General features: G+C 47.8%; 1 protein-coding gene across 1 annotated transcript in view; it reads left to right on the plus strand.

The window, feature by feature from the left end:
* The window catches only part of LOC120986234, a 102,020-nt gene that overhangs the window by 31,568 nt on the left and 57,985 nt on the right, over window positions 1–12,467 (plus strand). Inside the window, exon 5 of the mRNA XM_040414694.1 lies at window positions 2,203–2,261. Within this exon, the coding sequence (XP_040270628.1) occupies window positions 2,203–2,261 (59 nt within the window). The remainder of the gene's footprint in view (window positions 1–2,202; window positions 2,262–12,467) is intronic.

Raw genomic sequence — 12,467 nt, forward strand, 5'->3', positions numbered from 1 at the left:
TTGCTCTCCTGTTCTACTTCAGCGTGCCGAGCGCAGCAGTCAGGTCCTTGACACACTGCAGATCATGGAGCTGGAGGTCACGCTAAGTCAGGGCAGGTCACAGGTTGTGTGTGTGTGCATTCAAACAAGTGACATGTCTGCACATCCTACTGCAGCTAAAGTTTCTCTGTTAAGCAGAAGGACAGAACATTCATCAGTGGCCACTGATGAGCTCGTTAAGGACGGGGCCCGAGATCAGGGAGCAAGGAGCCAGAAAAGGGCTGGGCGATTCATCCACAGCTGAGCTCCCTTCATCCACGGGCCCGATAGCAGCTGCGTGGTCTGCCACTATTAGAGGTACGCCACTGTCATGGAGGCAGTGGTGTTAGGATTCACTCAGTGCGTAGTGTTGGTGGTAAAATCACCCTACTCGTAGATGTGGCATTTTTTTCCTAAGCCGCTGGAGGAGGTGAACGTGGCCATATGTAGAATCTGTGGGCAGCAGGTGTAGTGTGGCCAGGGTATCAATGTTGGCACCACAGCCCTGTGTCAACATATGCAGCATCGCCATACAGTGGCCTGGGAGAACCATGGCTCAGATGTGGTGGACCAGCCTGCTGCAGCAACCGGCGGGGGAGGCCATAGTTTCCCCAAGAGGAACTCTCCTATCCACCCGAAATGTGGAGAGTCTAACATTTTTGTCAAGATGAATCAGGCGTGGATCAGCCAGGATTTCCACCCACCAATGCCTGATGCATCAGACTAGATCATCCATGGTGCCACACCAACACTTTGACAAAAGAGACTGGTTTCTTCTGGCTACCTGCCTCAGCTACTATTCTGATGCTGCCACCCGCCTGATGCCACACATCTGATGACAGTGCTTCTTCTTTCACCCACCATCTTCATCGGGTACTGGTATTGCCAACCACCTCCACACTGTCACTGTGCCACTCTGTGGTCTCCTCATGCTGTTTCCTCCTCACCACTGTCATAATGCCAGTCTGTGGACATCTCATGCTATTCCCTCCCTCTCCACTTCATAACTGGGCCACTATTTAGCCTTTTTGGCTTGGCTGACATTTATTTTACCCTTCTGATCTGTCAGAAGGAAGGTAAAATGAGACTCACAACGGATCCTCTGTGTAGCAGCTGGAAGGCCTGTATGGTCCCATCAGATTTGGCTTATGATTTGGTAGCCAAAAGCAGGAGTGGGTGCAAAAGACAGAAGACCTGCAACTATTCCGTTCAGGTGTCTGTTTTGGATCCACTCCTATTTTTTTGCAATACTGATGTATTATTAGACCTGACCAAATGCTGACCAAGTGAAGGCAGATGCTCCACAGACAGGATTCCTTTTTTGTAAGTTATTATTCTGATGGATCAGAGGAAGGGTAAAATCAGTGAAGTCGACACAAACTTACTGCTGACACCCTCTCAACTCTGTCGGGGGGCTCTACTTGTATAAGCGTTTAATAGAACAGGGTCTGTTGGCATCTATGTGGAATCAGCTGACTGTGTAGAAGGAGTGCGCTTCTTCTTGGCGCTAACATTGAACTGTTATTTTGGTCAGTTTTGGCCCCATGACTGCCCAAATAACTGGTGTGCAGTGATTCTAAGTGCGACGCCTCACAGTATTATTTCACTACCAAAGCAGACTTCCTATGCGTGTTACTGCAAGGCACAGTGTTCTACACCACTACAAAGGATCTCTGCAGCCAGGAAATAGCAGTTTTTTTAACAAAATTTGAAATTTTTAAAATCGCGAATCGAATTTTTTAAAAATTCGATCATCTCTAATTATCCGTAACGGAAGCGTTTTTGATGAACACTGCCGGATCCAGCAAAAACGCTAGTGTGAAAGTAGACTTGCATATAAGACAAAACTGCTGAAAGCTAGAAGATCAGTTGCTATGCTGACAGGAGCATCTTCAGTCCTGTACTGTAAGCAGAAAAACGAAATTAAGCTCGTACTGTACAGCTATTGCCTGTGCTAAGAGATGTAGTACTGTACAGGGTGCTACAAGACAGTCGATCAGTGCATGCACTTCAGTGATATGCTGATTGGCTGGATCAGCTTTATACATAATTTTCAAGATGGATGCAATGTTTGTGTTATGTATAAAATCTAAAAGGGAAAACATAATGTATAATAAACTCCCAATGATGCCTCTGCTGTAGCACCCCGGTGAAATACTTTAACTAAGATTATTTCTCTTACAGGTGTTCAATGCTGTTCATACATCATTCCCAATCGCAAACGTTTCATTTTCACAAATCCGGTAAGATTTTTCTAGTCATGGACACTTTATCAGAGATGTAATGAGAAAGCACTAAAACAGTAAAATCGTTTTTGTAGATTTGGTATGTTGTATTTTGCCATATGATTTTACCTATGGAATTGAAATGAGTGAAATAATTCTAAATGGATCAGATTCATTTGGCAGAAGAATTTGTGAAATGGTGATTTGCTTTAGATGAACTGCATTCTCCATTTTACTTTTACACTAGTGAGGGAAGCGGGCCAGGGTGCATGGAGACGAAGTATCACATGACCCTCGGAGGGGCCCCTTGCCAGTGGCTTTTCAGCAATCCTTTGTAGACCTCCTGATAGACCAGCCAGTATCCTGCCTCCTATCAGGCTGTGTGCTAGCACTTTGTGAGCTCAGCCACTAATGTGATAGGATGTCTATCTGTCTGCCAGTGCTACTGCGGTGGGGTACGGGAGCACCTAGTTTCCTGCGCCGCCGATCGCTGCCATAGGCTTCAGGCCTGTTAGGTAGTAAAATCCTGGCGCAGTGTGGGGGCAGATTACTATGTGGGGGCGGTGTGGAGGAAATTACTGTGTGGGGGCAAATTACTATATGGGGGCAGTGTGGGGGACGTTGCTATTGGGGAAGCACTGTAGGGGCATTTCTATTACAGGGACATATTAGGAGACATTATTTTTGGGACACTATACAGGCATTATCACCTAGAGCACAATATTGGGTGGTGTTATTACTGGGGGCACTCAAGGGGACATTATAATTGCTGCAGACACTATAGGGACATTTGGGGTAATTTATCAAACTGGTGTAAAGTACATCTGGCTCCTTTGGAAAATGAAAGGTGGAATCTGATTGGTTGCTATGGGCAATTAAGCCAGTTGTCCTTTACACCAGTTTGATAAATCTCCCCCATAGTGTTTATAATATGAGTAAATTGTATATTTGCAGCAACCACTATTATGCTGGAACGCTGTTTGTGGTGCAGTTCCCAGAGTCTTACCCCTTTTCCAGGTTTTGGATAACAACTTTAGGTCGCTAGCATTAAGGCACCGAGGCCCATGTTTATGATGCTATTTACATACAGATTCCCACTGAGGAGGTGGTGTAGAAGATAGGTGTGGTAGTGGCCTTGATGAAGTGTTGTCGGTGTCCTACGTTTGGCTCATTCCCTGAGGTCTGTTGCAGTGGAATTTTAGTACTGAAAAATGAGGCCCCAGTTAAACGTGACAGTCCTTTTTACTAAATGCCACAAAGAACTTGAAATACATATAGCTTCAGCAGACTTTAATGAAATTCTTCTCTGGCACCAGCTGAGAAAGTATGGTGGTGGGTTCTGCACTTGGGTGTTACTGGCCTAATGGTTGTCTGGTGATGGTTGGCTTTACTGTAGTCGCTCATCTCACCGCAGTGTCTTCAGTACGATTCTTGAGTGGGTGCTCTACAAGCTACCTTCTAACTCTCTGGTGCTATAAGGAATATCTGGATCCTAGACCTTGATATGGTTCTTGAGTGGGTGCTCTTCGAGGTACTTCCCCACTACCAGGACAGGACCTTTCGCATCATCTCTCCACCTTTCACACACCCCACATACAAAAATGCAGCAATTAAAGAATATTAAAAAAGTACCCCCAGGTCTGGGGTGCTACGTATTCATGTTCATACTGTAAAGTAATGCTGGGCATAATATAAAGAGATATTGGAAATAAACATAAATTAAGGCTTGGCAGTAGCAAAATGTTGATACCAACATAGACTGGTGCTAATAAGGAACCCCTTGTTGATTTACTGATAAAATAAACTGTTAAACATATTGGGATAGCAGAGGCGGGCTGATGAGAAGATTAACAAAGGAATAGGTTAACTTTGATATAATGAAAGGCAGATCTATTGCAAAAGAAAGGGGAGACTTAAAACTAGAGATGAGTGAATTTTTCAAAAATTTGGTTCGCCGAATTTTTGGGGAAAAATTTGGTTCAATCCGAATTTATTCGCGGCAAATTACGTTCTAAAACAGCTATTTCCTGGCTGCAGAGAGCCTTTCTAGAGGTGTGGAACACTGTGCCTTGCAGTAACACGCATAGGGAGTCTTCTTTGGTAGTAAAATAATATTGTGAGTCCGTATGACATGCAGATGACAGGCGTCACTCTTAGAATCACTGCACACTTCACTTATTTGGGCAGTCTCGGAGCCAAAACTGACCAAATAACTAGTATGAACTCAGCCTTACAGGTCGATGTTAGCGCCAAGAAGAAGCGCACTCCTTTTACACTGTTGTCAGCTGATTCCACATAGATGCCAACAGACCCTGTTCTATTAAACGCTTATACTAGTAGAGCCCCCCTGACAGAGTAGAGTGGGTCAGCAGTAAGTTTGTTGACGTCACTGATTAATTTGCCCTTCCTCTGATCTGTCAGAATAACCCCCAAAAAACGGATCCTGTCTGTCGAGCATATGCCTTCACTTGGTCAGCATTTGCTCAATAATCCTTCAGTATTGCTAATGCCAAAAAAACAGATGACACGTGAATGGAATATTTGCATTTCTTCTGTTTTGTACCCACTCCTGCTTTTGGATACCAAATCATAAGCCAATTCTGATGGGACCATACATGAAGTGGGGAGGATGGGAACAGCATAAGAAGTCCACATAGTTGGACCTATGACATAGTGGTGAGGTTGAAGCAGCATGAGAAGACCACAGAGTGGTCCAATGACAGTCTGGAGGTGGCAGCAGCATGAGGAGGCCACAGAGTAGCACGACAGTGTGGAGGTGGCAGCAGCATGAGGAGGCCACTTCGGCTCTGCACTATTTTAATACATGTTCTCCGGTACAAAAGCCTTGGCAAATTGATTGTCAGGGAATTTCCATCGAACATTGGGATAATATATTGGTGAATTTAAGTTTAGTTTCTTATAATTTTAATCAAGTTCTGGTTCCATTTAATGAATCTAATATATAAAGCTGAGTGTATAGGTGTGTGTGTATGTCCGCTAAAGGAATCCGCACTGTCGCATTTACAATCATGAAATTTGGCACACAGGTTCATCAGGTGTCCGGAAAGGTTTTAGACCAGGTCTCTGCTCTCTAGGATGTACCGTTTCTGAGAGATTCCCAAAAAATGAATCTGCCAATAGAAGTTTGCAGGTCCTCCAGCCTCCACATACAGTTTTACTCCAGCTCTCCATAACAACCCAGTCATTTATCTTCACTGCTGTAGGAAAGCTTTAAAGGAAATCTGTCACAAAGATAATTGCTATTGAAGTAAAGCCATGGCCTAATAGCACTTAGTACCTTATTTCAAGATGTGCCTTTTGTTCCAGCAATAGATGTTTTTACCCTCTGAAAATCCAGTTTATTTGGTATGTAAATGAGCCAGTAAGGTACCCAGAGGAGCGTCACTCTTGCAGGAAAGAGCCCTGACACACCCCCTGCCACAATGTGTCCACCCTCAAAAGACTTAAAACCCTGCCCCAGGTCCCGCTAAGCCGGGCCCCTTATCTGGTTAGGCCACGCCCCCCCATTAAGAGCCGATCTGGGTTGAAAAAAATGAAGGCAATAATCAACTTCTGTCAGCTGTAGGGGTTGGAGGGAGGGGGACTTTCACCCTCTAGCCCACACTCAGACAGAACAGTGCTGCTGTCTTAGAGTGAGCTGCTCAAAAGGACACGCCCCCAATCCAGTAAAGGTCACTGTCAAGGGGGTGGTATGCTGTGAGTCACTTTTAAAGGGGAAGGCTGCTATAAAAGTTAAGGGGTTGGGCTGCTGTGGACGTCCAATTTTAAGGGACTAGGCACTGTGGGGGGGGTCAGTGTTAAGGGGTGGGGGGCTGTGGAGGTCACTTTTTTGGGGGCAGGGTTCTGTAGATGTCACGGTTATAGTGGATAGTGTCATCTTTTAACGACACACAAACATTAAATGAAATTGATTAAATATACCCGAGCGAAGCTGGGTCCTTCAGCTAGTATTTAATTTAAAAAAGTAAGTGTTGCCTAAGACGGGAGAGAATCGGCCAGTCTTCTGGTTATTCGACGACGTGGTTGTGATGGAAAAAGCATTCTAAAAAAACAATCTCTCCACCTGGAGACGAATCTTGTCAAGATTGATGAAAGTGTGGTATTGGCTGCTCATCGAGCCAGATACTTCTGGGGAAACCTGCCTGGCATGAACAAGCCTCTAGTAGCTACAGACAATGAGAAGACAAAGCTTCAAGATTGTTTGGAGCCCGGAAGAGTCGCGAAGTGCATCAAGATTCCAACTATAACTACCAGCCCCTGGTCTCTTCGTCAGGGAAAACATCTGCAACCCACCGGCCGCAGGGTGATAACTTGTGAGATGACTGTGTACCGAGGAATAATAACAGTTCTTTACTCAGTTTTGAGGCTCCCTGGGCCGGGCTGCAGTGAAGGGGAGAACAGCACTAAATTCTCCGGGGCACCCTCTTCTACAAGGGACACCGGCCAGGTGTTGATTGAGGTGCCATTGATGGTGATTGGATTTTCTGGGTGCTTGTGCGGCTGGGCCCCTGAATTAGGTAAAATTGTGACGCCAGCACTTTGGTGGCGCAAAATGATGAGTGGTGGCAGTATGGAGATGGAAGAATGAGACGGGGTTCGAATCCAACTAAGAACTGTACTGTAAGCAGGGTCTTGACAGCAATTTACATCCAGATATAAACTACTACTCCCAGACTAGGCCTGAACTGATATAGATAGATAGATAGATCTATCTCATCAACTTTTCGAGAGAGAGAGAGAGAGATTGTTCATTTATTTCCTGGAGTGCTGCCTATTTTTGATATTTTTATATATAATATATTAGTGCTATCCCCATCTAGTGGTGGAATGTGTAGTGCGCCTAACAGCCTATAACAACTTTGCAGTACCCACGTACACGAGTGGGACACTGCACATCCCGAGTTCTCAGTCGCCATACAGTAGATGGGAAGGAGATGGAGAGGGTGTTCAGATTCCCCCCGCACTATACGGACATATCAGAAATGAACCACTGCTCCTGACAGAAGCTCCTGGGAAGGTCATGGAGCGTCCCGGTCATCCGGCATCTATTCGCTCTGCTGAAGGATTATTTTGAAAGTGTGTAGAAGCCACACGGGGCTCCCATGCTGCAGATTTATCATGGAGACACCGGATTTTATAATATTACATTATTTAAAGAAAAAAAAATGAAGCCCCTTCGTCACCCAGCTCTAAAGTGCTATCGGCTGCATCATCATTATAGAGTACTGTCTGCACGTCACTGATGTCCTCAACTGTCTTTGGGTCAGGAGCCTGACCGCTCACAACACCAGCTCCCATGCCACTCTCCTCATCACTACTTGACTGTCTAGTGGTGGAAAGGACAGAGGCAGGTTGTGGACAGGTGAGGGCACAGGGCCTGCTCCCGGGCCATGACAAGCAAGTATGTCTGATGAACCCACCGACTATTGGCTGGGGGTGTCTGATGTCACTTAGGATGAAGTGGATGACTGAGTTAACCAATCAAGAACCACTGGGTTGCTGGTCAAGACACGACCGCTAGATGACACCAGGAGCACAGGCCTCTTGCTGCAACTCCTGCTTCCACGCCCCCTTACTCTGCTGCGACCTCTGCCTGCGCCAGAAACCTTTAGACCTTGCCACTCCTCTGTGCATGGCATGGCCTGGCACTTCTCTGTCTGATATACTTTTAGCTGAACTAAATAAATTAAAAGCAAATTAGAACACCCCTAAAAATAAATATATAACAAATATATTCTTTCTGTTCTGAAATACGCCACTAAACGTTTTCACCACAAATAACCAACAGTGAAGTGCATAAATATTTTTCTTTTTGAACTTAAATAGGCCACTAAATGCTTTTGAACATGGCATTTGCACCCCAATAACAAATTGCTGGAATGACAGCTGTATAATGGCTATTTGCATCCCCAAATCTTTCCCTGCACTTGTAAATTGCTTTTCTAGCACTGTTCCTAGCGCCTTCTGACGTCTCTCCCTGCACTAAGATGCTGTGAAATGATACCTCTGAATCCTTTCCCTGCACTTGTAAATCGTTATTTCAGTTTTATTTTTTTTCACAATGAGGTTTTTCTAATTGCTGTCCCTAGCGCCTTCTCACGTCTGTCCCTGCACTAGGAATGCTGGAAAATGTCTGACTCTAAGATGGCCGCCGTATTTATTGGGCTGTGACATCACAGGGCTGGCTGCTGATTGGCTGCATGCATGTAAGTCTAGGTGATCCCGCCTTCCCAGACTTCCTTTCTCCATGTCCTCACACGTGCAGCAGCCATTTAAAAAAAATTTGATTCCCCCAATTCTCCTCGCAATAAAAAAATGGAGGCTGATGGAACACCACTAGAGTTGAGCGAACACCTGGATGTTCGGGTTCGAGACGTTCGGCCGAACTTCCCGGAAATGTTCGGGTTCGGGATTCGAACCCGACCCGAACTTCAACCCGAACCCCATTGAAGTCAATGGGGACCCGATCTTTTTGGCACTAAAAAGACTGTAAAACAGCCCAGGAAAGAGCTAGAGGGCTGCAAAAGGCAGCAACATGTAGGTAAATGCCCTGCAAACAAATGTGGATAGGGAAATTAATTAAAATAAAGATAAAATAAATAAAAATTAACCAATATCAATTGGAGAGAGGTCCCATAGCAGAGAATCTGGCTTCACGTCAGCAGAGAATCAGTCTGCATGTCATAGCAGAGAATCATGCTTTACGTCACCCAACACTGGAACAGTCCATTGTCAGATATTTAGGCCCAGGCAGAGGAGAGAGGTCCCGTAACAGAGAATCTGGCTTCATGTCAGCAGAGAATCAGTCTGCATGTCCTAGCAGAGAATCGGGCTTTACGTCACCCAACACTGGAACAGTCCATTGTCAGATATTTAGACCCAGGCAGAGGAGAGAGGTGCCGTAACAGAGAATCTGGCTTCATGTCAGCAGAGAATCAGGCTTCATGTCACCCACCACTGGAACAGGCCACTGTCAGATATTTTTAGGCCTCGGCACCCAGACAGAGGAGAGGTTCATTCAACTTTGGGTTGCCCCGCAATATAATGGTAAAATGAAAATAAAAATAGGATTGAATGAGGAAGTGCCCTGGAGTACAATAATATATTGTTAAGGGGAGGTAGTTAATGTCTAATCTGCACAAGGGATGGACAGATCCTGTGGGATCCATGCCTGGTTCATTTTTATGAACGTCAGCTTGTCCACATTGGCTGTAGACAGGCGGCTGCGTTTGTCTGTAATGACGCCCCCTGCCGTGCTGAATACACGTTCAGACAAAACGCTGGCCGCCGGGCAGGCCAGCACCTCCAAGGCATAAAAGGCTAGCTCTGGCCACGTGGACAATTTGGAGACCCAGAAGTTGAATGGGGCCGAACCATCAGTCAGTACGTGGAGGGGTGTGCACAGGTACTGTTCCACCATGTTATTGAAATGTTGCCTCCTGCTAACACGTTCCGTATCAGGTGGTGGTGCAGTTAGCTGTGGCGTGGTGACAAAACTTTTCCACATCTCTGCCATGCTAACCCTGCTCTCAGAGGAGCTGGCCGTGACACAGCTGCGTTGGCGACCTCTTGCTCCTCCTCTGCCTTCGCCTTGGGCTTCCACTTGTTCCCCTGTGACATTTGGGAATGCTCTCAGTAGCGCGTCTACCAACGTGCGCTTGTACTCGCGCATCTTACTATCACGCACCAGTGCATGAAGTAAGGTGGGCACATTGTCTTTGTACCGTGGAACCAGCAGGGTGGCAACCCAGTAGTCCGCACGCGTTAAAATGTGGGCAACTCTGCTGTCGTTGCGCAGGCACTGCAGCATGTAGTCGCTCATGTGTGCCAGGCTGCCCAGAGGTAAGGACAAGCTGTCCTCTTTGGGAGGCGTATCGTCATCGTCCTGCGTTTCCCCCCAGCCATGCACCAGTGATGGGCCCGAGCTGCGTTGGGTGCCAGCCCGCTGTGAACCTGCTTCATCCTCATCCTCCTCCTCCTCCACCTCCTCCACCTCCTCCTCCTCCTCGTCCTCCAGTAGTGGGCCCTGTCTGGCCACATTTGTACCTGGCCTCTGCTGTTGCAAAAAACCTCCCTCTGAGTCACTTCGAAGAGACTGGCCTGAAAGTGCTAAAAATGACCCCTCTTCCTCCTCCTCCTCCTGGGCCACCTCCTCGGCCACCTCCTCTTCTATCATCGCCCTAAGTGTTTTCTCAAGGAGACATAGAAGTGGTATTGTAACGCTGATAACGGCGTCATCGCCACTGACCATGTTGGTGGAGTACTCGAAACAGCGCAACAGGGCACACAGGTCTCGCATGGAGGCCCATTCATTGGTGGTGAAGTGGTGCTGTTCCGCAGTGCGACTGACCTGTGCGTGCTGCAGCTGAAACTCCACTATGGCCTGCTGCTGCTCGCACAGTCTGTCCAGCATGTGCAAGGTGGAGTTCCACCTTGTGGGCGCGTCGCATATGAGGTGGTGAGCGGGAAGGCCGAAGTTACGCTGTAGCGCAGACAGGCGAGCAGTGGCAGGATGTGAACGCCGGAAGCGCGAACAGACGGCCCGCACTTTATGCAGCAGCTCTGACATGTCGGGGTAGTTGTGAATGAACTTCTGCACCACCAAATTCAGCACATGCGCCAGGCAAGGGATGTGCGTCAAACCGGCTAGTCCCAGAGCTGGAACGAGATTTCGCCCATTATCGCACACCACCAGGCCGGGCTTGAGGCTCACCGGCAGCAACCACTCGTCGGTCTGTTGTTCTATACCCCCCACAACTCCTGTGCGGTGTGGGGCCTGTCCCCCAAACATATGAGTTTCAGAACGGCCTGCTGACGTTTACCCCGGGCTGTGCTGAAGTTGGTGGTGAAGGTGTGTGGCTGACTGGATGTGCAGGTGGAAGAAGAGGAGGAGGAAGCTGAGTAGGAGGAGACAGGAGGCAAAGAATGTTGCCCTGCGATCCTTGGCGGCGGAAGGACGTGTGCCAAACAGCTCTCCGTCTGGGGCCCAGCCGCCACTACATTTACCCAGTGTGCAGTTAGGGAGATATAGCGTCCCTGGCCGTGCTTACTGGTCCACGTATCTGTGGTTAGGTGGACCTTGCCACAGATGGCGTTGCGCAGTGCACACTTGATTTTATCGGATACTTGCTTGTGCAGGGAAGGCACGGCTCTCTTGGAGAAGTAGTGCCGGCTGGGAACAACATACTGTGGGACAGCAAGCGACATGAGCTGTTTGAAGCTGTCTGTGTCCACCAGCCTAAATGACAGCATTTCATAGGCCAGTAGTTTAGAAATGCTGGCATTCAGGGCCAGGGATCGAGGGTGGCTAGGTGGGAATTTATGCTTTCTCTCAAATGTTTGTGAGCTGGAGAGCTGAACGCTGCCGTGTGACATGTTGAGATGCTTGGTGACGCAGGTGGTGGTGTTGGTGGTACATCCCATGTTTGCTGGGAGGCAGGTGCCAACGTTCCTCCAGAGGCGGAGGAAGAGGCCGAGGCGGCAGCAGCAGAAGAGGTAGCAGGGGGAGCCTGAATGACTTCCTTGTTTTTAAGGTGTTTACTCCACTGCAGTTCATGCTTTGCATGCAGGTGCCTGGTCATGCAGGTTGTGCTAAGGTTCAGAACGTTAATGCCTCGCTTCAGGCTCTGATGGCACAGCGTGCAAACCACTCGGGTCTTGTCGTCAGCACATTGTTTGAAGAAGTGCCATGCCAGGGAACTCCTTGAAGCTGCCTTTGGGGTGCTCGGTCCCAGATGGCGGCGGTCAGTAGCAGGCGGAGTCTCTTGGCGGCGGGTGTTCTGATTTTGCCCACTGCTCCCTCTTTTGCTACGCTGTTGGCTCGGTCTCACCACTGCCTCTTCCTCCGAACTCTGAAAGTCAGTGGCACGACCTTCATTCCATGTGGGGTCTAGGACCTCATCGTCCCCTGAATCGTCTTCCACCCAGTCTTGATCCCTGACCTCCTGTTCATTCTGCACACTGCAGAAAGACGCAGCAGTTGGCATCTGTGTTTCGTCATCATCAGAGACTTGCTGAGGTGGTATTCCCATGTCCTCATCAGGAAAAATAAGTGGTTGTGCGTTAGTGCATTCTAGGTGGATGCCCTTGGGAAACCCTGCCAGCAGAGTCTTCAAACAGCATAAGAGACTGCTGCATAACTTGAGGCTTAGACAGTTTCCCGGATATGCATGGGGGTGATGTGACAGAATGATGGGCTTGGTT

Source organism: Bufo bufo, chromosome 1 (assembly GCF_905171765.1).
Source record: "Bufo bufo chromosome 1, aBufBuf1.1, whole genome shotgun sequence".
In the NCBI taxonomy this organism is placed as follows: domain Eukaryota; kingdom Metazoa; phylum Chordata; class Amphibia; order Anura; family Bufonidae; genus Bufo; species Bufo bufo.